This window comes from Cynocephalus volans, chromosome 7 (genome assembly GCF_027409185.1).
Source record: "Cynocephalus volans isolate mCynVol1 chromosome 7, mCynVol1.pri, whole genome shotgun sequence".
NCBI classification, from domain to species: Eukaryota; Metazoa; Chordata; class Mammalia; order Dermoptera; family Cynocephalidae; genus Cynocephalus; species Cynocephalus volans.
The window spans coordinates 100,701,587-100,724,838 of NC_084466.1; the positions used below are offsets into that span (position 1 = coordinate 100,701,587).

At 41.0% G+C, this 23,252-nt stretch overlaps 1 protein-coding gene across 5 annotated transcripts in view; it reads right to left on the reverse strand.

Annotated features, from left to right (window-relative positions):
- Positions 1-2,886: 2,886 nt before the first annotated feature.
- MYPN (myopalladin) overlaps positions 2,887-23,252 on the reverse strand; it is a 106,549-nt gene continuing 86,183 nt past the window's right edge. For all 5 annotated transcript variants that reach the window (XM_063101757.1, XM_063101754.1, XM_063101755.1 and 2 more), the window contains 6 exons: positions 22,667-22,749; positions 21,373-21,499; positions 19,853-20,060; positions 17,941-18,106; positions 13,973-14,106; positions 2,887-9,672 (listed from right to left, as the gene is read on the reverse strand). In XM_063101757.1, coding sequence (XP_062957827.1) covers positions 9,503-9,672; positions 13,973-14,106; positions 17,941-18,106; positions 19,853-20,060; positions 21,373-21,499; positions 22,667-22,749 — 888 coding nt within the window. In that variant the 3' untranslated portion in view covers positions 2,887-9,502. The remainder of the gene's footprint in view (positions 9,673-13,972; positions 14,107-17,940; positions 18,107-19,852; positions 20,061-21,372; positions 21,500-22,666; positions 22,750-23,252) is intronic.

A 23,252-nucleotide genomic window follows, 5' to 3' on the forward strand; every position in this document is an offset into this window, starting at 1 on the left:
AGGTTGGGTGTCATATCCCCCTCTCTGTACTGTAAATACCTTGTGAAAGAGAACTGTACTTTATGACTCTATGGTTTCTAGTACAGGGCCTTGCACAGAAAAAAACACTCAATAAATATTTTATTTTTGGCTATTAACTTTACAGCACTTTCTTACTGAAATCAAACAATTTAATTAAAATGATGGGATTCTAATGCCATACTGCTCCTTCCCTAACCTCATTCCTCCAATCTGGGAATCTGTCTATTAAATATTACACCTTTAGCTTCCTGCTTCTGTGTTCTGGGAATTTCTGTAAGCAACTTGGCTCTTACCAAATTCCTGAGCTTTCCACCCCACTCAATATACTGAAAGACGTTTGAAGAAAAAGTACATGAGTCTCAGTGATCAAATCCAATCTTTGATAAGGCTCCTTAAACTGTATGTTGGGAGATCCATCATGTTTTACGAAGTAGGAGCTTAGATAAAGCAAGTGTAAAATCTTTTTGAAGTCAAGATTCCTATATTATTATACATAACAAAGTTTACCAAGCAACCTAAAAATTGCTACAGTATTTTGTATTGTTTATGTTTGAAAATCCATTTTCTTTCTAGTTAAATATGTTTCTGGCAACAGAACATATTGAAATTCAAAAATATTCTTGTACCTGTGCTACCTTTTCTCAACAAGTCCACAAATACAATCAAGCACCTACTCCTACCCAGGCTTACCTAGCACTGCCTGCCCGTGGCTAAGCAGCCAAAAAGAGCGCACATGTACTAATCAAGAGCAGTCCTAAACAGAGTGTAGCTGATTCCTTCAATAGTGTAATACCAGTGAAATGTGCCATAAGAGCTCCTAAGAGGGGGCATTAAATAACAAAGGAAGATCTCCTCTGGCCAGGGTTCCAGTTTGACGCTGTTTGTGAGACTGTGAGCATAACCTACTCCATCTTGAAAGCCCTCGCCACGTGCTGTGTCCTTTGTGTGAGGTCTGCCCACAGATGTTACACAGTAACAAGGTAAAGAAGTTAGAACTCTAGGCAGAAACAGCTTGCTGAGTATGAAGAAGGGACCGAATGATTAAGTACTGGCACGGTAACAGCTGTTCTGGCTACCTGCATCAGAAGACCACCAAAGATAATAATCGTTCTCATCAGTAGTGAAATTAGTTTGTGTCTTAGTTAGTAATTGCTTCTTGGCTTTTTCCACTACCTTGTGTAAACTGCCTATGTAAACTTGGTCTTGACCAGGGGCTGGTGCCAAGAAACTTTGCGTAAGCTCCTGGGTCGCTGCCAGCCAGATCCATTACCCTGTAAGTACATCACCCACTTAATTAAAACTCTTTTCCTTACTGCATGGATGTGCCTGCTTCATTTTTTGGTCTCAAGATACCCTCTCAGTTTGGTGAGCATTTTGTCTTTGCTCCACCTTCAGACACTATATGTGATCTCTCCCTAGGTTCCAGCTGGAGGTTGAAGTCCCAAACCCCAAGGTCACAAATCTATAGAAGCAAATAGGGCTCTCAAGATGGGAAAGGCCACCTAAGCCAGTGGTTCTCATCCCTGACTACTCATTAGAATCACACCTAGGGAGTAGTAAAAAAACCAAAAAAACAACAAGACTGGGACCCCCACCCCAAGAATTGATTCAACTGCTGCTCTTGGGTGGGACCTGAGCATAGAATTTTTCAAACACTCCTCAGATGATTCTAATGGGTTGCCAAGGTTGAGAACCACTTAAACACAATCTACCATGACACCATTAACCTCATTACAAAAACTGTATATATTGACTTCCTATTCTTTGTATCTGCAGGTCTTAAGAAGGACTAGGCTATCTTTTCTAAATATGCAGTACAGCCAGTTTCTCAGTTAAGGAGGTGACCTTTATACTAATGAAAATCTAAACTTTCTGTTAGATATGGGCCAGATGGGGTGTACTTGGGTTGTCGTTAATAGAGTTGCAGAACTCAACAATTAAGGCTTGGTTCACTTAAATTTTGCCATACTACAGTAAAAGCAAAGTGCTATTTTTGGACTGAATTTGGCTAGAATCTGTTCTCTGCCTAAGCATCTCTGAAAATATCTTTTTTGGATACCTATGGGTGAAAGAAATCTCAAAGTACATATAAGACCGTAAATATATGCTCTGTCTTATATGTATACCCATTTCCCTCTCAGGTCATGAATATACTAGTGGGTACAAGCTTTACCAAGTATTTTATTGAATTAACATAAGACTTAGGGATTGCTTTATTAAACTGGTAGCATATCCCCCAAATACCAAAGCTGAAAGAAAAGTACTGGAAAGCAAGAACTTACCCATCTCACATACTAAGTATATTGTTTATATTTAAAAATTTTGTGTATATTATGATGTTTTCACATCTTAAAAACCTTTCTGGCTGGGGAGAGACTGCGGCTTGTGCGCTAGCCAACGCTTAGAGATAGCAAAGGGCTCAACCGGGAGTGTGACCTTGCTATGCAAACTAACCAGTCCAGAGCCATGCCTCGTCTACCTGGCCTATACAACCCAGGGGGCAATATTCCTCGGCCTTAATTATCCCAGGGCCAGGTGCCAACTAGGGACAACTAGGGACCCTTCCTATAATTTAGAGCCCATCAGAATTATTGAAACTCACCAGTCCTAAAATGTCTACCTTGCCCTGCCTTGCCTTTCTCACAGAAACTCATTCTGCCTCCTGACCACCCTGGTGCTTTTCCATGTGGCCCCGCGTGGCATGTGCTGCCTCCTGTTTCTAGGACCTGTGAGTATAATAAACTTAGTTTTTCTGAGCCTCCCCTGTGCCTCCTCTTGTGACCACTCCCAATTGACCATCACATAACAGAACACAGAACACTAAGTCCGGACCAAAAAACAAAGCAAGACAAACCCAACAATTGATTGAGAATAAATAAAATTTTCTTTAATGAATAAAGAAACAGTCCATCACATCTTCTGAATTGCCTTTAAAAACATCCAGGTTAAATTACATACTGGTTCTTAATTCTTATTTTTCTTCTTCTAGTTGCAAAGTTTTCAAACAGAACACAACCCCAGCAAAATCTTTAAGAAAGCACTACTAAGGAACAGCAACGGGTGTCATGGAGATGACGTGGTCTACCAGAATACAGTACCATACACCTTCTGAGGAAGGATATAATTTATGCTCACAAACAATCTGGCTTGAATGATCACTGGTTTTCAGTTCCACAGAACGTCTTAACATGCACGATGCAGAGAGACAGGAATAAAAGCCAAGATCCATAAATTGCTTCCTAGCATTAGAGGCAAAATATACAATTTATGTAATTCACGCATTTCAAAATGGCTACTATAATGGCTTTTCCATCAAGATTTCAATAACCAAAAAAGGACTTTAAAGAATAAGTTGACTCAAGCTTCCTGAGATGGAAGCATACCATGTTTGTGAGTCTTCTGGTGCCTGGTGTGTTTTCAAGCAGAAAGAACTCACGCAAGGAGAGAAAGGAAAAGTGTTAAGTGGCATTGCTTGATTCTGCCTAAATTAAGTTAGCTGTGGGGACTCCTTTCTTGAAGTGTGTGTGGTTGTGGGGGGGCGGGGGGCGTGCACGTGCATGCAAACGCATGTGTGCCATTTGTCAGTCTTCATGTGAACCCTGTTGATTAAATTTAGACTTGAAGTAACTGAGAATGCAAAAACAGAGACCAAAGGATATGCTCATTTTTAAGGGTGCATATCTACCTAAAATTGATTCATTTCAATGTAACGCCACTGACAGGCTGGCATGAGATATTGCTCTAGAGATATTTTAACCAGGTTCTAACTCATGTAGTAATTTATGCAATTTGAATAGGAATAATTTATAAAAATCACTGTTAAGTGTTAAATATATTTATACATTAAAAAATTAGTTCAATCATTATCAAAAAGTCATCTTTAAGCCTGGAAACTAAAACTATTTTCTGCATTTTAAAGAAAAATGTACATTTACTTCAGCCTTAAAATATTTATTATAAAATAATGTTAAAATATTTTAATTTTTATTATTAGTTAAACATTTTCTACTCACTTATATGTTAAAATCTAGCAAATTAGTGTTTATGTGCCTCTACAACACAGCCATTTTCTTTATGTTTACTCTCAGCACTTACAATTCTCATGGGACTGAAAAGTGTGTTCTTTATTTCTTGCAATTTCAAGGCTATTGCTCTTCAGGGTTTGAAGTGGCTATTATTTACATATTAACAAAAGGCAGCTTGTTAATAGCTCTATAACGCCAAGTATGCTAACCAATATAATTAGACAGAAATAAGGGGCAAACACATTTTTAACAAATACACAACTTTTTTTGCACCGCACAGATTTTTAAAAACACAATATTAGCAACTTTTTTTCAGCATACTGATGACCTCTGCATTGTCAAAGTTTAGGAGATGCCTGGCATTTTTCAGCAATGCTTCAGTAATTCACTTTCTGAAATATTGATCCACTTAAAATAAGAAAAGGCAATTAGTGATAAAAAGGAGTTCAACAAGCTCTATGGAAATCTGAGTAACTGTTTATCCCACTTCCAAGGCATGTTCATGTTCAACTCAACCATTAGCAGAAATACTTTCAGTCCAGGTTACCCAGTGACCCTGGAAAGGACCTTGAATACAGGCCAGCATGAGTACATTTGCCTACTTTTACACTTGCTCTGGCAGCTTTGAGTTTACAACCAACTTCTCAATAGTCCATATGCAAACAGACTCAAGATCCCAGCTTGGAAGGTACTTTGGGTGTGGGGGTGGGTGGCGATGAAGAAAGGAAGAGGCTGTTACCAACAGGAATAATTTGGGTGTCTGACCCAGTTTCCTATCTCTCCCCTCACAGCCTAAATTATTAAAAAAAAAAAAAAAAACCTCTGTCAGCAATTCTATTAATTAGAAGTTGATGGGAGTGAGAAAGCAATTGCTTTTAAAAATGCAGCCCCTCTGTGAAGTGAAAAGGCTCTCAGGCATTCAGAATTTGTTCAGCTGGACTGCTTTCTTCCTGAACACCAAGTCAAGATGCATGAAACTGGAGTTAGGTCACTGTGCAGCACGAAACACACAGGCAGGCTTTGGAGAAGGGCTGAGATGGGGAGGGTTAAAGCAGTGGGGATTATAGAATGTGGGGCACAAAGGTCCTGGGGAGAAAAACACAGAATGGGGGCTAAATGCAGAAAGGACCAAAGACACGCTTTAGCTTTGACACATCATAGACGCAAAAAAGGAGGAGGAAGTAATCTGTCTTCTCCTCTTATTGGCTACTTTGCTGGATCCCTGTTCTTGGGACTGTAACCCAACCTAGTGTGATAGATACTGTAATTCAGTCATGAATCAGATGGGCTTTTCTGGAGTCACTTGGGAATCTAGCACTGAGTGATACGTGTGTAAGGAAATATATTCTGAGTTTTAAAAGACCAATTCACAAGTGAACATTTGGAGGGCAGCCCATTTATCATTTGAGGATTATCCAAATGAACCTGTCCCTACAAAATCATGGTAATAAAACGATTCCTCTCAGCCTTGGCTGCTCATTGGAATCACCTGGGAAGCTTTAAAAACTACTGACGCCTGTGTCACAACCCCAGAGCATATGATTTAATTGATATGGAGTGAGGCCCAGTGCTGAGACTTTTAAAAAGCTCCCCAGGAGGAGATTCTAATGTGCGGCTAAGGTTAAGAATCACTGCTTAGACTCAATTCACTTTATATAGGAATATACAGACACAGAACTTTAAATTCAGTTTAGTTCAATAACTATTTGTCAAGTGCCTACTCTGTATAAGGCACAAAGGCAAACTTCTGACACGGTCCATACCAACAAGTAGCTAAAACCTAGTGCAGACAAGAGTAGGCTAGTGCAAAGGGAGGGGACAGGCAGGTAAAGTATACAGAGTCTGTGTTCTATACAAAGTAATCTTCTCTTCCTCCAGACTCAAGAAATTTGCTACAAGGTTTCAGAGAAAGTAGAATTATATTTATTTGTGGTGTGGGGGATCAGAAAATATTTCATGGAGGCAGTGGCATTTGAAATGAAGTTTAAGGAACAGGTAAGATTTCCCTAGATGGAGACTGGGGAGAGAGCCTTCCAGATAAAGGCAGAGGGACGCATGTGGCTGGAAAGCAGTGGCCTGTGAGAGCTTTGCTGCCACGTTGGGTGTATTTTCTTACCAGAGAATGGAAAGCTTTGGGATCATTTTGGGGTGAGCTTGACTACCACAGGGCAGAACAGGTGGCATCTGAGTTGGCTCCAGGTAGCCACTGAGGGTTTGAAAATTGGGGAATAATATTACTGGAGCAGTACTTCAGGAAGAATGATCTGCTGCGGAAATCTGGGCTGGATTTGAGTGGGGAGAAAGAGCAGGACTAGAGGCAGGAAAACCAGTTAGAAGTCTGTTATGGGTGAAGTCAGAAGTACTGAGGGAAGTTAAGAAAGTAGTGAAAGTCTGAACTGGGGGACTGTAGGGGAATGGAAAGGAAGGCATGAGTACAAGAGGAATAAAAAAGTTAGAATTAACAGAACTTTTCAATTGATTGGACAGAGGAAGCCAAAAACGTCTTGGATGTTTCCTATTTGAGAGCATGTTTGGAGGTTCTAGCCGGGAGCACAGCTACTCGTATAACCCTTGATCGAAGAACATTCCTCTCTACCGGGAAAGGTTATCCTCTTCGACCGAGCGTGGATGTTTCTTATTTGGATTATGAAAAATGTGACAGTGCCATTAGCAGAAAACATTAAACCAGGTTGAGGAAGTTTATAAAAGGGAAGATAAATCTGATTTTGGGAGCTTCCACACATCCAGTGGAACTAAAATTTCTTATTTAAATATCAGTCATTGTAATTTAATCCTAATAGAATTCTTAAAGCAGGGCACTGATTTGTTTAACACAGTGGTTCACTGCAAAAGGGGAATCTGCCTTCCAGAACCAATGGCAATGTTTGGAGACATTCTGGGTTGCCATAATATGGGGAGAGGCTGCTATGATATTTTGTGTGCAGAGGCCAGGAATGCTGCCAAACATTCTACAATGCTGGATGGTCCCCCCTACAACAAAAAATTATCCATCTCAGAATATTAATAATGCTGAAGTTGAGAAACCCTGCTTTAACATAATCTAAAAGCTCAAATTCCAGGAATTTTTAGGCTTGTTATATTTTGGGTGAGACAGTGCCATCTAGTGTCAAAATATAATATCTATCCTAGTTCTCTGTTGATCACTAAAGGACAACAGATAAAAAATATTCGGAAAGCTAAGACATAAAGAGATGAAGAATATCTGCCAGTAGGAGAACTGTCTAGGGTTTACAGAAGGAGATGCGATGGGAAGGTCGAGTGTACAGTCCAGAAGCAACCCTGGAATTAGAAAGTGCTCTTTGGTTTGAAGAAATTTTATAATAGAAGTCAATATGAAAACAATATTTTACAGGATGCATTCTATATGAAATGTGTTTTATTCTATTCAAGTTGCCTAAATTTTACTACTGTTACTGCATACATGAAAAAAGAAAACAAAATCTAATGATTCTGCTGAATAATTGCTGAAATATTTATTTCTTAAGGATGTAACCTACTGCATTTTGTTTTACTAACAAAGATTGAAAATAGATTGAAGAGATTTTAAAGTTATGAAAAATTAGGATGAAGAGCGCTAGAAATTTCTGTTTGCTAAAGGATATATTTTTGCCTCAAGGAGCAGCATTCTGCATGTCTTAAATATCACCTTACCTACTAGGTTGTAAGCTCCCTGAGGGCAGGAACTGTGTCATTCAATCTTTGAATCTTCCACAGTATGTAGCATAGCATCTTTTTTTGTTGTTTTTTAGCATAGCATCTTATACAGAGTAGACACAAATGATTTTTTGAGTGAATGAATTTATTTTTATACCAGAAATCCTTGCCTTGAAGTGAAGAAAAGTTTCAAGCCTTTCTAAGCAATTACTGTCTGTTCTCTTGGGTTACATGCCAGCTGAGGGCACCTGGCAGAGAGAACACCAGAGACCTGAGCACAGGGAGCTGATAACAGAGAGCTCCGATTCATTTCCCTGGTGAGCCTGGAGCGAACTGTCATGTAATGACCATTCCCAGGGCAGTTTTGGACTGGTGTGTGCATTGCAGATTCCTCTCTCTAATATAAGATTTTTTCATCCAGCAAATATTTGTTGAATATCTACTTTGTGCTAAGTACTCTTCTAGGCACTAGGGTTATTGCTGCTCTTCTAGGCACTAGGGTTATTGCTGCTCTTCTAGGCACTAGGGTTATCACAGTGAACTTAAGCCTAAAAATTCCTTAGAGAGGCAGGTTTTGAACTGATGAATTAGAATAAAGATGTGTATTGTCCTTTCCTCCTACGTTCCCAGTTAGCATAGTATTTTCTATGTAGAAAATGCAATTGTTCAATGATCTCAGAGCAGTTCACAGCTGTTAAAGACCTCTCCTTCCACAACCGCTGCTCTGCTGGGGCAAGTGAAAAAAACACTTTCCCATCTCTTCCTTCCTCACTGCCTCCTACACTTCCAGGCTTTGGGGGAGGGGGAAGAAGCACGTGGGTGGCATTTTACAGGCAAATGATGATGACTCTAGCATACTTGGCAAGTCACAATTGAAGCTAGTAGTTTAAAAGTGACCCCGCAGAAGATTTCTTTCTGATTGATTTATTAACAATCCTTTTGTCCCCTAGAGTCTGGGGATATGCAAAGTCAGAAGGAAGAAAATACCATTCAAAAGAAGATGTTGCAGACAGGCTGGTGGGGCCCTTTTAGGCCACAGAATAAGTGCACTGTGCGATGCCAAGCGTTTCGTGACTTTTTTGTACCTCAAGAACATTTTGGCAGCTTATCATGTGGCTTAGTACACCCAGGATATGCAAATCAAAAATGTTTCTCTACAAATGAGGGTACTTCAAAAAGTTCATGGAAAGCGTCATATTATCTTTTAATTCTATTTTTCTGTGAACTTTTTGAAGTACCCTCATGTGTGAGTTGCATGGCATTATTTCCTAATACTAAGTGGAAGCTGATTAATGAATTCACCAAAACTACTGCTATGATTATAATTGGTTAAAGGGGATGGTGACCTCCCCACCTTTTTCCTTTGCATTGTTTGGTGAGTTAGTTATATCCTATGGTCACTACCGTCTAAGTCCTCTCAGCCCAGGCATATGGCCCCTAATTGCTCCTAGTAGGGCCTAAATAAACATCCCTAACATAACAGGGGACAGGTAAGCATGCTAGCTTTTCCCCAAACAGTGGATGGCAGCTGTAGGACATCTTTGGTTCACCTGTATTGTCTTCTCACATTCTTGTTGGAATCTTTAAAAGGCACAGCCCTATACCTCTCCCCCAGCTGAGACTGCAAGAGTCCCCAGCCAACTAATTCAGAGCATTCCTTGCCACAGGTACAGCAGCGTGAGAACTTACTCAAATCCAGTTGCTTGGAAACCACCATGTCTGGCTTGTCCCTCTTCCCCCTCCACAGTCCACCCCCTTCCACAGCAGGCACCCAGACATTCTTAAAGTTCATCACTCTCCACTACACTCCGAGAAGAGCATGAATACACCATTGTGCTTTCCATGGAGGAAAAGGCAGAAAAAATGTCGAGTCCTTTACTGGTGAGAGATCCGTAGCGACTGCCACTGGGCCGGACGGACATGGGTGGTGGGATCTGCTGGTGCCACTGAGCTGGAAAATGGACCCAATAACGTGTTACGATCACAGGAATACAGTCTAGTGGGTATACTGCAGAGGGGCATTCAGCACTCACCCCAGCACTCCCTGTGGATTCTTTATTTTTTTTTGGTCTGGGGATCTGAACCCTTGACCTTAGTGTTACAACACCACCCTCTAACCAAATGAGCTAACCGGCCAGCCCTGCCTGTGGATCCGTGGTAAATTATTTAGACATATCTGGGTCTGAAATGCCTCATTTGTGAAAGAGAGCCATAAAACCTTCCCTGCCAGGAATAGGGAAACAGGGCTGGTGATCTCTTAATCCCAGAATTTCAAAACCTGGGACTTTTTTTTTCTGGCTAATTTTGTTTTTTATTTATTTTTATTTTTATTTATTTATTTATTTACTTACTTACTTATTTTTTATATATATATATATATATATATATATATATATATATATATATATATAAAGATGACTAGTAAGGGGATCTTAACCCTTGACTTGGTGTTGTCAGCACCATGCTCTCTCAAGTGAGCCACGGGCCAGCCCCGCTAATTTTGTTTTTTAAAGGGAAACATCTGAGCTGTACATACCATAAATAGCTTAAAGTTTCTGTACCAACCCCCCACAACCAAATAGCTAAACAAAACTTGAAGCAACATTTTCAATGTGAAAAATCTTAGAAAATTAACTTACAAAAACATCCCTACCAAATCTGAACTTTAGAATTTACTGTACGTTAGTCAAAAGCTCAAGCTAAAATCTGATTTTTTAAAAAATAAAAGTTTACATTATGATACAGATTCAGAATTGTTAAAAAATATGAACAAATAGCCACATCCATGCAATATAATTTCTTTAAAAATTTAAGCAATGTAAAAGAGTAGACCTATGTACTGATAGTACATTTTGGTTTATAACCTGTGGCACAAAATTGCTAGGTGATTGGAGTAAAATTGATTCGAAATGTTTTAAATATGATTGTTTCAATCAATCAGCTAAGGGTGCACATGAATTTCTGAACCATTTCTAAGGCAAATCTGCTTGCTTGTGTCTATAATACATATTATGCGATGAACACTAGTGTTCGTTGACCATATTATCTACATTATAATAGTGCCGTTTAACCAATAAATCAAAATTCACAAAGTGCTTGGCTCCCAGGAAACTATTATTTCCAGAGATCCCAAAACCAATCAGCTAGCTTTGCCAAAACGCCTGGGGCAACGACTGCACCAGGTTCCCTGCCCCTGGGGAAGAACTTCATTCGAAAGCTGCCCTGGGGCCGAGCCCCTGGCACACTCGGGAGAGTGCTGCGCTGCGAGCGCAGCGACGCTCCCGCCACGGGTTCGGATCCTATATAGGAATGGCCGGTGCACTCACTGGCTGAGTGCCGGTCATGAAAAAGACAAAAAAAAAAAAAAAAAAGAAAGCTGCCCTGGACCCCAGAGAGCCCACTCTGGACAAACCCAGAGGGAGGTGTCTGCAGCAGGGTCTGGGGCCACGAGCTGGGGACCTGAGGTAAACAGGCTGGTGGTGTGGCACTGTGGGCCGCCGAACCCTCCGTGTGTGGGGTGGCCCATTGGTGTTCCTCAGCATGGGCTGGAAGGACAGGGCAAAACTGTAAAACCTGTGATTCCAATCCAGTAAGAGATAAGAATTCCATAAGTAAGAGATTTGAATTCCTATAGAAGGAAGAGAGAATGACGAGTGATTTCTCAAAATTAACACTTGTCACTCAGCATGGGGTCTGCTAGGGACAGTGTACAGAGGTTGTAGGCTCTCAAGGGAGGGCACCTCGGGTAAGAGACAAGAAACCTGAAAAAATGGAAGCCAAAAGATGAGTTCAACCCCCTGAGAAGTAACTACTCCATACCCTAATTACTCTAATTAGCCCTTACCTACCTACCCACAACCCTAATCAGGTTCTAATGAGTTACAGCAAGAAGACTGAAAAGTCACTCAGGTGCAATCAGCCATGGCTCAGGGACAAAAGAGAATTCATTAGAGGTTCCATGTTCACCAAGCACTGTCCAGAGGACACTGTTTTTAGCAGGCACTATCCCTAGGCTTGAAGACGGCCTGAATGGAATATCCATCCAAACTGCACAATCCCTCCTGTTGTCTCCGATTAGAAATTACCAAGCAATCTTCTGATTAGGTTTCCGGGGACCTTGAGGCGGAGTTGAGGGTGCCCTAGGGGGGGGAACACCGGTGCTCTGGATCCTAGAAAGCTGTGCCTCTATCTAGCATTCTGATTTATAAATGGGTCCTTTGTTGATTTCATTATTTTGAATCAAATTTTTAGAGTCTAAATACCTCTGAATGAATTGAGAAAATCAAATTTCAGAAGCTACAAAACCTATAGCGATTTCACTAAAGATCTCAGTAAGACTGGCCCTGAACAGTCTCTCCCTTCAGACCCTCCACCTTGTAGCCTTTCCCTGCTCTCTGTGACATCTTAAGTGGACTGCTGGCGTTCCTAGTCTTAGAAGCCTTCCTTTGGAAGAGAGAGTGGAGCCTACTGACCTCATTCCTCAGCCAGGGAGGAAGTGTGGTGGTGGCGATGCGGGAGGGATAGGGAGCGATTCTAGCCTAAGGCCTCCATCCCCTCCCCTACCCCAGACCACAGTGGAGGAAACAGCGCCTAACAGGAGTTGGTGCTGCGGAATCAGGACAGGGATGAGGGAGAGGTGGGCCAGGACAAAATGACCTGGGGACCCAGCCACTGGAGGACAGGATGGGGATAAGAGTCATCAGTTTCAGGGCTTATTGGTACTGAGCTTCTTGGTAAGGAGACCTACTGGCTTCTGACATGGTGAAGAGGTGGAAATGTTGAAGGACTTAGCCTAGATGAATAAGCATATCACTGACCCCTCTCTCTCTCTCTCTCTCGACTTTTCCAGAGAAAATAAAATAGTATCAGCTTCTCTCACAGTTGAATTTCTTTTCACCAAGGACAAGGTAAAAATAATCTGAAAGCCATATATTTCCTCCAAAATTTAGACCTAGGGAAAATGGGAGGCCAAGGCTCTTCCTGTACTAAATAAAGGGGATACCTGGTTTGCACCTATAAATAGTAGGGACCTCAGGTTCTAGACAGAGGTACTCTTATTTGTTGTTCTGGTTAATCATGTTAAACCAGTTATAAATATGAAATGTATTTTTAAAAAATTTAAATTTATTTTTAATTGACACATATTGATTGTACATATTTATGGGGTACAGAGATATATCTCAATACTTGTATACAATGTGTGGTGATCAGATCAGGATAATTAGCATATTCATCATCACAAAATTTTATTATTTCTTTGTGATGAGAATATTTGATCTCCTCTCTTCCACACATTTGTAACAGCAATTCTACTCTCTACTTTTAAAAGTGAATATTAAACTTATTGATCTAACCAATTATTAAAAAAAAGAAAGAAAAGAAGAGAAAAAAAATGCAGCACTCTTTTGGGTCAAACACCATGTCTCTAAACACACCAGTTAATGTCCAAAAAGTGTTGCAGGGAAGAGAAACAGAGTACATTAACAAAGATTATATTCATAAAGATTAATTTCTTAGATCCTGTCAAAAATTAGAAACATGGCTCAAAGGAAGGAAACAAAGACATGGCTTTTCTCCCCAGCTGCAGTCACTAGCCTGAGTCTTGGTTTCTTTAGCATTTAAATGATGGTAACAGCAATGACTGTAATATCACCGGTCTGGGACGATCCAAGAGTGCCACTTTGTTAATTATAAGTCATTATACAAATGTCATTTGATATTATTATTATTATGACAGCTGTCTGTTATTAGGAAGTCTGATTGGGGGATTGGAGCAATTCACATTTGTTGAATGAATAAACAAATGAGTGGGGTCTGGAAAATTCTGCTGGGGGATCCCAGGCAGTGGGGATTTCCAGTGGGTGCCCCATGGCAGCAAGGAAACAGCAAAAAGACACTGGATGATCAGGAAAAAATGCACATGTAGCTCTGAACAAGTTGTGATTCCTAGCACTGGAAGCCCTCTTTGGAAGAAGGTTATGCTCATAGTAAAACGTAAAAGTGTACAAAAGCCCTAACGTAACTAGGACAGATGACTTTAAAAATCCATTTCTCTCTTTTTTTTTTTTTGGTGGCTGGCTGGTATGGGGAACTGAACCCTTGATCTTGGTGTTATAAGGCTGCGTTCTAAAAACTCTTAAGCACTAGAACATAATATAACAATTCTTTTACGGAAGCATACTACACTTATTCTTAAAAAAGATTTTTAAGCTGCTGATCACACAGATGTTCAGCTAATTCCGTGAACTTACCGTATATATCCAGCCTAGCAGTGCACGACACGATGCCAGCTTCGTTCTTGGCTGACAACGTGTACCACCCAGCATCTGATTTCTTGGCTGGTTGAATGAGGAGGCAGACATACCCTGTTGTGTCCTGGTGCATGCTGGAGTAAAGAAAGAATAGACTCATTATTTATCTGGGAGCAGAAATGTCGTTGTCGAGTTTAGGGTTCAGGGAAACTTTTAGAGCTTTTCCTCCCTAGAGGAAGAAAGGGGAGTTCAGGAAACATCAAGGCAAATTTGAAGGTGGAAAGAAGTCACAAAAGATCAGCAATAAACCTTGTAACACTAAGAGAAGGGTGACAGCATGGCTGAGACCCACTCTTGCTCTTCTCACTGCTCCAGCTTCGCTGGGGTTGTTCTCCCCACCAGGAGCACCCCCACTTTTCACAACCAAAGTCCAGAAAGATATTTTTTCCAAACTAGGTTGGAGGTTTCAACAAGAAATTTGTTAGGAAGCTATGGGAAAGCAGATCAAAATGAGAGCCCTGGGACAGATGAACTGACAACATGGAGACGGCACTTTCTAATGTAACCAGCCAGGCATGTGCAGCATTTAGCTTACAGTGGTTAAGGGGAAAATTGGCCTGCTCTTTCCTTCTGTTTTCTCCACCTCAGTCGTTCTCAGCCTTGGTTGCACACTGGAATCCCAGGCCACATCCCAGATAATTACATCAGAATCTTAGGTTTTTAGAGACTGCCCTGGTGATTCCAATACGTGGCCACGGATGGAGAACCATGGGGCCTTGTTTTCCCTGCACCTCTTGTTGGCCAGGCCTCCTTACCATACATAGCTCCAAGCTCCCTTCTGAGGCTGCCTCAACGCATCTTCAGGGCAGAGATAACAGCGATAACTTCCTGAGTGCAAAGGATGAGCAAGGGTTTCCCTTTCATTGGAAGTTATCATGTGCCCAACAATTTTAAAGTAATAAGAATAAATAAATGTGAATAAAATAAAGTAATAAAGTAATAAAATATCCATTACAATCTCAGCACCCTAACATACTGGCTACGTTCACTTTCTGATTAATTAATTAATTCTTTGATACATTTCTTTAGCAAACCATTACTGAATATTATGTTGGACACAATGCTGGGTGCTATTGCCTTGGGTACTGAGATTGCAAAGATGAATATGACAAAAATTCCTTCTCTAGAACAGTCCCTAAATTTAGTGGGAGAGAAATAAATAAAAAATAAATAGAAATAAAGACAAATAGAATGTAGCAAATGCTAGACCAATGACAGAAGAAAGGTGCTTTGGGAACATAGAGGGACAGTTATTTTGGGAAGCCCCAGGCAGCAAGGAGGAGGCCTGAAGATGCTAGATGCTCAGGAGCACAAGCATATGTAAGGTTACACTCAGAAAAACGTGACACTACAAAGACCTGAGATGATTAGGATGGGATGACTTTAAAAATCCATCTCTCAAGCACTAAAATATAATGCAACCAATTCATTTACAGGAAAGCTTCCCGGAAGATGTACTCAGGCTAATTTAAAAGGTTGAATGGGAACTCACTTGGGAGGGTGGGGATGTGGCTGTTCCAGCCTGGAACAGCCTGTGCAGAGGCATGATGGTGTGGGAGAGAGCATGGCACGTTCATGATAGCTGGGGGTGGGGTGCACACAGGGGACTGGCAGCTGGGGGGACTGGCAAGAAGGCAGGAGAGAGGGCCACAAGTACCATGATAAAGGAAATCACTGATATATTTTAAGCAGGAGATGATTAGATCAGTTTTCATCGTTGGAAGATCACTCTGACACTGGTGAGAAGGTGAACTGAACGGGGCTTGAGCCTGGAGTCAGAGAGACACACGATGATGCCATGGCTGGAGTGTAGTGAGGTGAGGTGGCAGCAGTGGAAATTCATGCATGTGCTCACAATTTGTTGATCCTACATAAAATGTTATTAGGGGAAAGGCTTGGTGCTGGGAATTGTGAAGGGTCAGGACATATGAAGACAAGGAAGACGTGGTCCCTGCCTTCCAGATGCTCGCAGTCTAGCTGAAGAGAGAGAATGAGAACGACAATACTAACGATTATGATGGTGCACAGCAGCGTGTGCCGGTGGGAGAATACTAACTCAGTCCCGGACTGAGGCAGGGAAGGGAGCAGGGGCACTGCTGTTCCTCGCAGACATGACGTTGGAGCTGAGCCTTGAAGGGAAGCAGACATCAGGGAGGCAGACTGCGGTGCAGGAGTAGATGGCGAGAGGCACAGGGAAGAGCGTCCCCAAAGAAGGAGTGTCATGAGCAGAGACGTACAGGCGAGGGCAGGCAGGGCCATGAAAACCACACTTACAGCAGAGTTATAATCACAGTGATATCCATCTCCATCTCTATCTATCTATTTATTTATATGTTCTTATGGTCATTCAGGTATTCCCAGGTGTGTGGCTTTCTAGAAACTAATTTAAAGTGTGGCTTTAAAGTATCAGAATGTTCTATTCTTCTATCAGAAGACTCTGTGTGAATGGGCAGTGGTCTCTGAGTCTTAGGCTCTCTCTCTTGCAGACTGCCAGTTTTCCCACCCTTCCACCCCCAGGCTGCCTTCCTGGGGCAACGGTGATCAAGTCAATGGTCCCCAGAGTCCAGAGGCTGAGCAGTCACAAAGCCCCAGCAGTCAGCCTTGATTAGGAATGTGTTTTCCAGATGTTGATTTTTTGCCCAATAAAACCATATTTAAAATTTTAGACCTTCAGTTTAAGAGGAACAAAGGGTCAGTGTACCTAATGTAACACATTTAATCTATTTTAACACGTTACATTAATTTAGACTGAAGTGTTAAGTATATTCTCTGTTCTTGCTTAAGTTTTACCAGAGGAATATCCTGTAACACACACATATATATATTATATATAAAAATATATATTTACTGTGTATAGACTTGTTGGGTGTTAAAATTCTGAAAACCTAAAAGCTACAACATCCTCTGCGACAAATTGAGTTTGCTGTGTAGAAATTCTCAGTAGAAAGTTTTGTAGAGAAGCTACCTTTGCTCGCTTGCCCCCTTGTGGTATAAAACCAAAATGGCAAAGAAATAAGGTTGGTTAAGGAAAATCAATCAATCAAAATCACTTTAAGAAACTGGATCCTTAAGCTTACTCTAAGAACAATCATTTAGTGATGGTGGGTAGAAAAGGAGTAAAACTGCCTTAGTGTTTTGTTTTGTTTTGTTTTATTTTATTTCTGTTTTTTACTTCAGTGAGATTTTCTGGGTACTAATATGACTAAAGACACATGACAAAAAGTATGCAAGATCTTCATAAATTCCTTGTATATTTTTAAACTTAAAAATTAAAGTTTTATCACTGTGAGGCATCCATACAATACACTACCACTCAGCAACAAAAAAGAATAGGTTCTTGATACACACAACAACATGAATGAAACTCAGATGCATTACACTAAATGAAAGTAGACAGACTTAAAAGACTAGATTTATTCGGGTGGCCCAACAAGCCTGCCCCACTGAGCATGGAAGACCCTATGGGCGTGGGGGCTTACTGTGATTTGAATGTCCCTTCAAGCTCATGTTGGAACTTAACTCTCAATATGGTGGTGGAGGTGGCGTTTTTTAGAGGGGAATAGATCTTGAGGACTGTGCCCTCATAAATGGATTGATCCATTCATGGAGTAATGGGTTGAAGGTTCAAGGTGTTGTCATGGGTATGATTCTGACAGCTTTATAAGGAGAGCGGGTGACAAGGTTAGCTCTCTTGCTCATGCCATCCTTGCTGTGTAATACTCTGCATTGTCGACAGACCCTGTAGAGAGTTCCCACCCAGAAGAAGACTCTCACCAGATGTACCTCCTGGACCATCAACTTCCCAGCCTCCAAAACTGTAAGAAATAAATTCCACTTCTTTCTAAATTATCCAGTTTCAGGTATTCTGTTATAAGCAATGGAAGTGGACTAATGCAGGGCTGCAGTACCTGATCCTCTCTCTGGTGAAAGGGATGGTGTCATTGTCTTTCTTCCAGTAGAACACGGGAGGGGGCATGCCGATCACACGGCACTCCAGTCTCACTGGGTGGCCTTCAGGGACACCGCAGTTCTGCAGCTTCTCCAGGATCACAGGCGCTTTCTTCACCTCTTTGGCTGAACAAGAGAAGGGTCATTCTCATTTGAATAGTAAGTGCCTTGAGGATCTTGCATCAAACTCACTAAAGTTCTAGAATTTTGCAGGGTGGGCACGCATACTTATCGCCTCGTCAGAACACTCCTCATGCCTCCTAGTGAGGACACTGATAAAAGCTCCATAAATGGTTAACAAAAGAAATGGGGAAACCATCTCTGCACATCCCATGAGAGGATCTGGGTCACACTCATGGGATGCAAGTGCTAGAAATGATGAAATTAAAGGAATTTCTTTTATTGCTCAACAGTAGATTTTGAGAAACAATAAATAGATCCATTTTTCTTTTCTTTCTTTTTTTTTTTTTGTGACCAGTAAGGGGATCGCAGCCCTCGGCACGGTGTGGTCTGCACCACGCTCAGCCAGTGAGCGCACCGGCCATCCCTATATAGGATCCGAACCCGCGGCCTTGGCGCTACCAGTGCCGCACTCTCCTGAGTGAGCAACGGGGCCAGCCCCTTTTTTCTTTTTTGAAGGAGTTTATTTTGTAGAAGATTATATTAATTTTCCTCTAGCTTTTTATCTTGAAAAATCTCACACTTACAGAATCATACAATTTTTTAAAAAACACAAACTTATGCTTCCCAAGTTTTTTTTTTTTTCTCAGAACAAATTAAGGTAAAGATACCTCATATCTCAGGGTTCCAAAGTCAATATTTTAGCAAAATAGTGGGAAAAAGATAGAAGCCTGCAATCAATGTAACCTTGCAGAATGAGCTTTTCCTGTTCTGTTGGTGAGAAGAAATTAAGAGTGAGAAAAGGAAAAAGATATACAGAGGAAATGGCCAGAGCCTAGAAAGAGGATCAGCATGCTGTAGCCACCCTGGTTTTTTTAAGGGGCCACACAGACAGCAGGAGAAAGCCCAGCACCAGAATTCTTACATTCTGAAATCTAATTCTGGCTGGACTACTGCCCTGCATGGGTGGCACCTCCAGGTGGTGATGTCTTGTTCTCCTATCTACAGGCATTACAGTGTTTTGTTCACATCTTATAAGGGGTCATTTGTTTAGTTATTGATTCAACATTTGTTGAGCACCTTCCATGTTCCAGTCACTGAGTCAGACACTGGAGATCCACAGAAGACCAAGCCAGAGTCTCTGACCTCAGAAATGCTGAGTCTCTTTGGGGGGCAAAAAAGTAAACAATTACACAGAAGGCCATAAGTCCTCTAGAGTCTCTCCTTTTCTAAGTGCTACGGAAACACAGAGGGGGATGGGAAGAGTAGTTGTGCCTGGTGGATCCACTGTGCTTGGGCGGTGACATTTGAGTTAGGTCTTAGAGAGTGTGTAGGAGGTTGCTTGCAAAGAAAGGCAGCCCAGGGAGAAGGGCCATTGAAACAAAAGCATGAAATCTTAGGGGGTAAAAAAAGCTTTCATGCCTTTGCTTCAATGGTCCTTCTCCCTGGAATGCCCTTCTTTGCCTTGCAACCTGAATCTAGTGACAGTCAATTAATTGATTATTAATTGCTTGATTAATTAAGTATTACAATGGCTCCCATTTACTACATGTACAATATGCATAAGGTAGCACATTACATTTCTAGTTTACTGCCATGTTTTGCAAATCAATTTCCCCTTACAACAGTGAAGGGGAAATTGAGATTGGACTTGATGGAGCAAAGGACCAAAGAATTCTGTCAGAGGCTTTGCATATTTGGGCAATAATTTTGGAGGGAGTTCTGTTTAGGGGTCCCAGCAGCAAATCTTACCTACTACCGTGAGCTCCAGACTAAAGGAGTTCTGCCCGGTTTTGTTGGTAGCAACACATGTATAGGTCCCCGCATCACGCTGAGTGAGTGGGTCAATGAGCAGAGAGTGGACTCCGGTCTCCCTGACCAGCATCTTGTGGGAGGCGTCTGGTAGCACAGGCTGGCCGTTGAGCAGCCACGTCAGCTCTGGGGGTGGTAAGCCACTCACCTAATAAACAACAGGACAGCTGAGGCAAATGACAGACTGATGACAGGTAGATTTACTTGGTGGCTGAATGTTTCATCCTTGTTTGGCACCAAATATATGGTGAGAAAAAACATGGGATGGTGAGAAACTTCTTTGTAGGGACATTGGGAGAAGAGCGGTCTTAGGAATGGCTGCAAAAATTTAAACCGTATGGTACTTTGACCCCAATTCAGGTCATGATTAATCTATTTGATTATATCCTAGATTAGGATAAATAAGAGTTAAAAACCTAAATATGAGGGGTCTTCAAAAAGTTCATGGTAGAATTTGTATTATCTTTTAATTCAATTTTTCTGCAAACTTTTTGAAGTACCCTTGAAGATAGATAAAACAGGCCTGCACCATCAATTTCAGAGATGATATATTGCTTATATACCTAATAAGCAAGAGAGAGCCAAGAGAAAGGCCATATATTAAACCAGTGTTCTCAAATCTTGTTGCCTATTATCATCTCGTGGGCAGTGTTTAAAAATCCTGATGCCCACTTACCATATTAACTCAGAATCTTTGTGAATAGGACCCAGGCACCGGTATCTTTTAGGTTTTAGGGAAGGGAAGTAACAATCAACCTGAAGATGACTTGGGCATCCACTGGAAAGGCAAGAGCCACCTAGAGAAGTGGACTCTTTATGAATGCTTAACCTCAAGTCTTCACTAACTTGCACCTCAATCCTGCATAACATCTGCAGCTTTGTCTGGGGAAGAAAGGGTGACTGAAGTTTCTCTTCATACTGAGGGCATCCACGTTGCTCAACTGAAGTGCAGTTTCTGGTCCAAAAGTTAGAATGTGGAATAGCTAAAGGGGGTGGAGTTTGGTTAGTACGAGAAACTAGCTTCTGCTCTCATAAACGGCCTTGGAGACATCCTCTCGTGACTATCATTGTTTCAAAGGCTACACCTCACAACAATTCACTTCAAGGATGGGAAAATCACACCTTTGGCTTTATGGTAATCAAGGCTTTCCAGGCACCATACGGAAAATGTCTGAATTATATCACCTCTTTGGTTGTCTTCTAAAAATGCAGAGTTAACTTGATACCAACGTAATTTTTATTAAGATATAAAGATTTAAAACTTTTATGAAATAATTTTGTCTGGTATGAAATGCACCAGAAGAGCCTTATGGGAAAAAATGATTTTTCTCCCTTCCCCAGTCCCTCTTCCCCGGAAAAAAAAAAAAAAACCGCGAAACAAACACAAACAAAAATAAATGCACACAAACAAATACAAAATATGAACAGATCTGAAACCAAGAATGGCTGCTAGAGTCTACCTTACAGTCCAGCCGACAGAGGCGTCCCTCGTGTGCTACCATATCCCCAGGAGCCTGCAGGAAATGTGGTCGGAAAAAGCGTTCCTGTAGGGGCTCTTTGTCTCTTTCTTGCACTCGGGACCTTCCCCTATAACAAGAAGCATGTTCGGGCATTAACCATAGAAACCAGTTGACACACTTACAACATTTAAGCGTGGCTACAGGGCCTGGTGAACAGACTTTCTTTTTTTTTGTGGAGGGGTCATAGGGTTGCTGGACCATAAATAAATACTAATAAATAATAAGTAATGGCGTGGCATTGATGTAAAAAGCAAAGCGGTAAACATCCCACACACTGTAGGATTATTTTGTGAAATCTGTCATCAGATAAACAGGCTTTAGCTTCTTTCTCTCTGAAGTAATTCTGGATTTAGTGGCTCAACTCGCCTTACTGTGAGTTTGACCAGTTGTTTGAGTCATCAAAATAAAAAAATAAATCAGTATTCAATATGAAGCCCAAATGAGAGCCAAAAAAGAAGTCCTGTTTATTACCCAGAACAAGGCAGCTGCAATCCCTGTGTCTTTGAGTAACAAAATTTAACCTGGCTATAAATTATGGCAGACCATTAAAGATGACCATGAGTTTAAATTGGGTAAGACTGACCAACAGTAGCAGCTGTTCTTGAAAAAAAAAGGAGGAGGCAGTATAGTTGCAATGGTGGTGGAATGCTGTATCTGAAACATGGCTCACTATTTTTGTCCCTTGGTAAGCCACATCTAATTCATCCATGTCAGCAGCTATGAAATGTTTTGCTAAGACTTTGTGGCACCAGAAGACTCAACAGGAAAGCCAGGCTCTTTCTTCTTAGTGGTTAGTAAAATCAGAGAGGAAGAAAACCAATTGTTATTTTGGAGACAACAACAACAAAAACATTTGATCTACATACATATAACCATTAAGGGTTAAAGAAAATATGGTAATTTAATTCAAAGAGTTTGATTTATATATTACGTGCACAGGTGCTACTGATGGCTACAAATTTTGAACCATTAAAAGTGCACCAGAGACCACAGCTTCTTGAACTTTAGTGTGCTTGTAAATCACCTAGGGGTTTTGTTAAAATGCAGATTCTGCTGCAGTAGATTTGGGGTGGGGCCTGGGTTCTGCATTTCCAGCAAGCTCTCAGGTGATGCTGATGCTGGAGGTGAAGGACTACCTTTAAGTAACGATTTGAAGACCCGATATTTTCGTGCTCATTGTGGTGGGTAGGTGCTTGCGAGGAACTTAGAGAAGGGGAATTTTTATTATCTTTACCTGTGAGATTGACCAGCAGAGGTCAGTCGACTGCGAATGGGCAAACTCTGTACCATCAAGTGGCCAGAACAGCTGATTCTTCCCTGAGGAAGAGAAAATAAAAAAGATTTTATTTTATAAAAATAAACCCATATTTTTTCAGTTCACAATTTTCTGGACCAGAACATTATGAAACTTTTGGCTAACTATTATAGGTTTTTCTTTGGGGGAGAGAAAGGAAAGCAATATAATATGACTTCTTAAATCACTGTTAATATTCCAAGGGAGAGATTTTTAAGAGTATTGTGATGACTTTCATTTTTAAGCTGAGAAAGGAACAGAGCGCAGATGTAAAAAAAATTTGAATTCTTGTGCACTTAACATTATTTGCAGCCACAATGCAGAGCATATGGCCAAATATTGTTAAACTTTCCTTAAGAGACTCTTTAAAATGAACATTTCAATAGGAAGAGTGAATGAGACTAGAAATTATAGTTCTGTACTTCCTATTTGAATAGTAATTGAAGCTGTTTATTCTGCATATCTTTTAGGGGAATTTTAAGACTTGGCCACATTCAGAAAAAGAAAGTGGAAGATTATGGCTTTC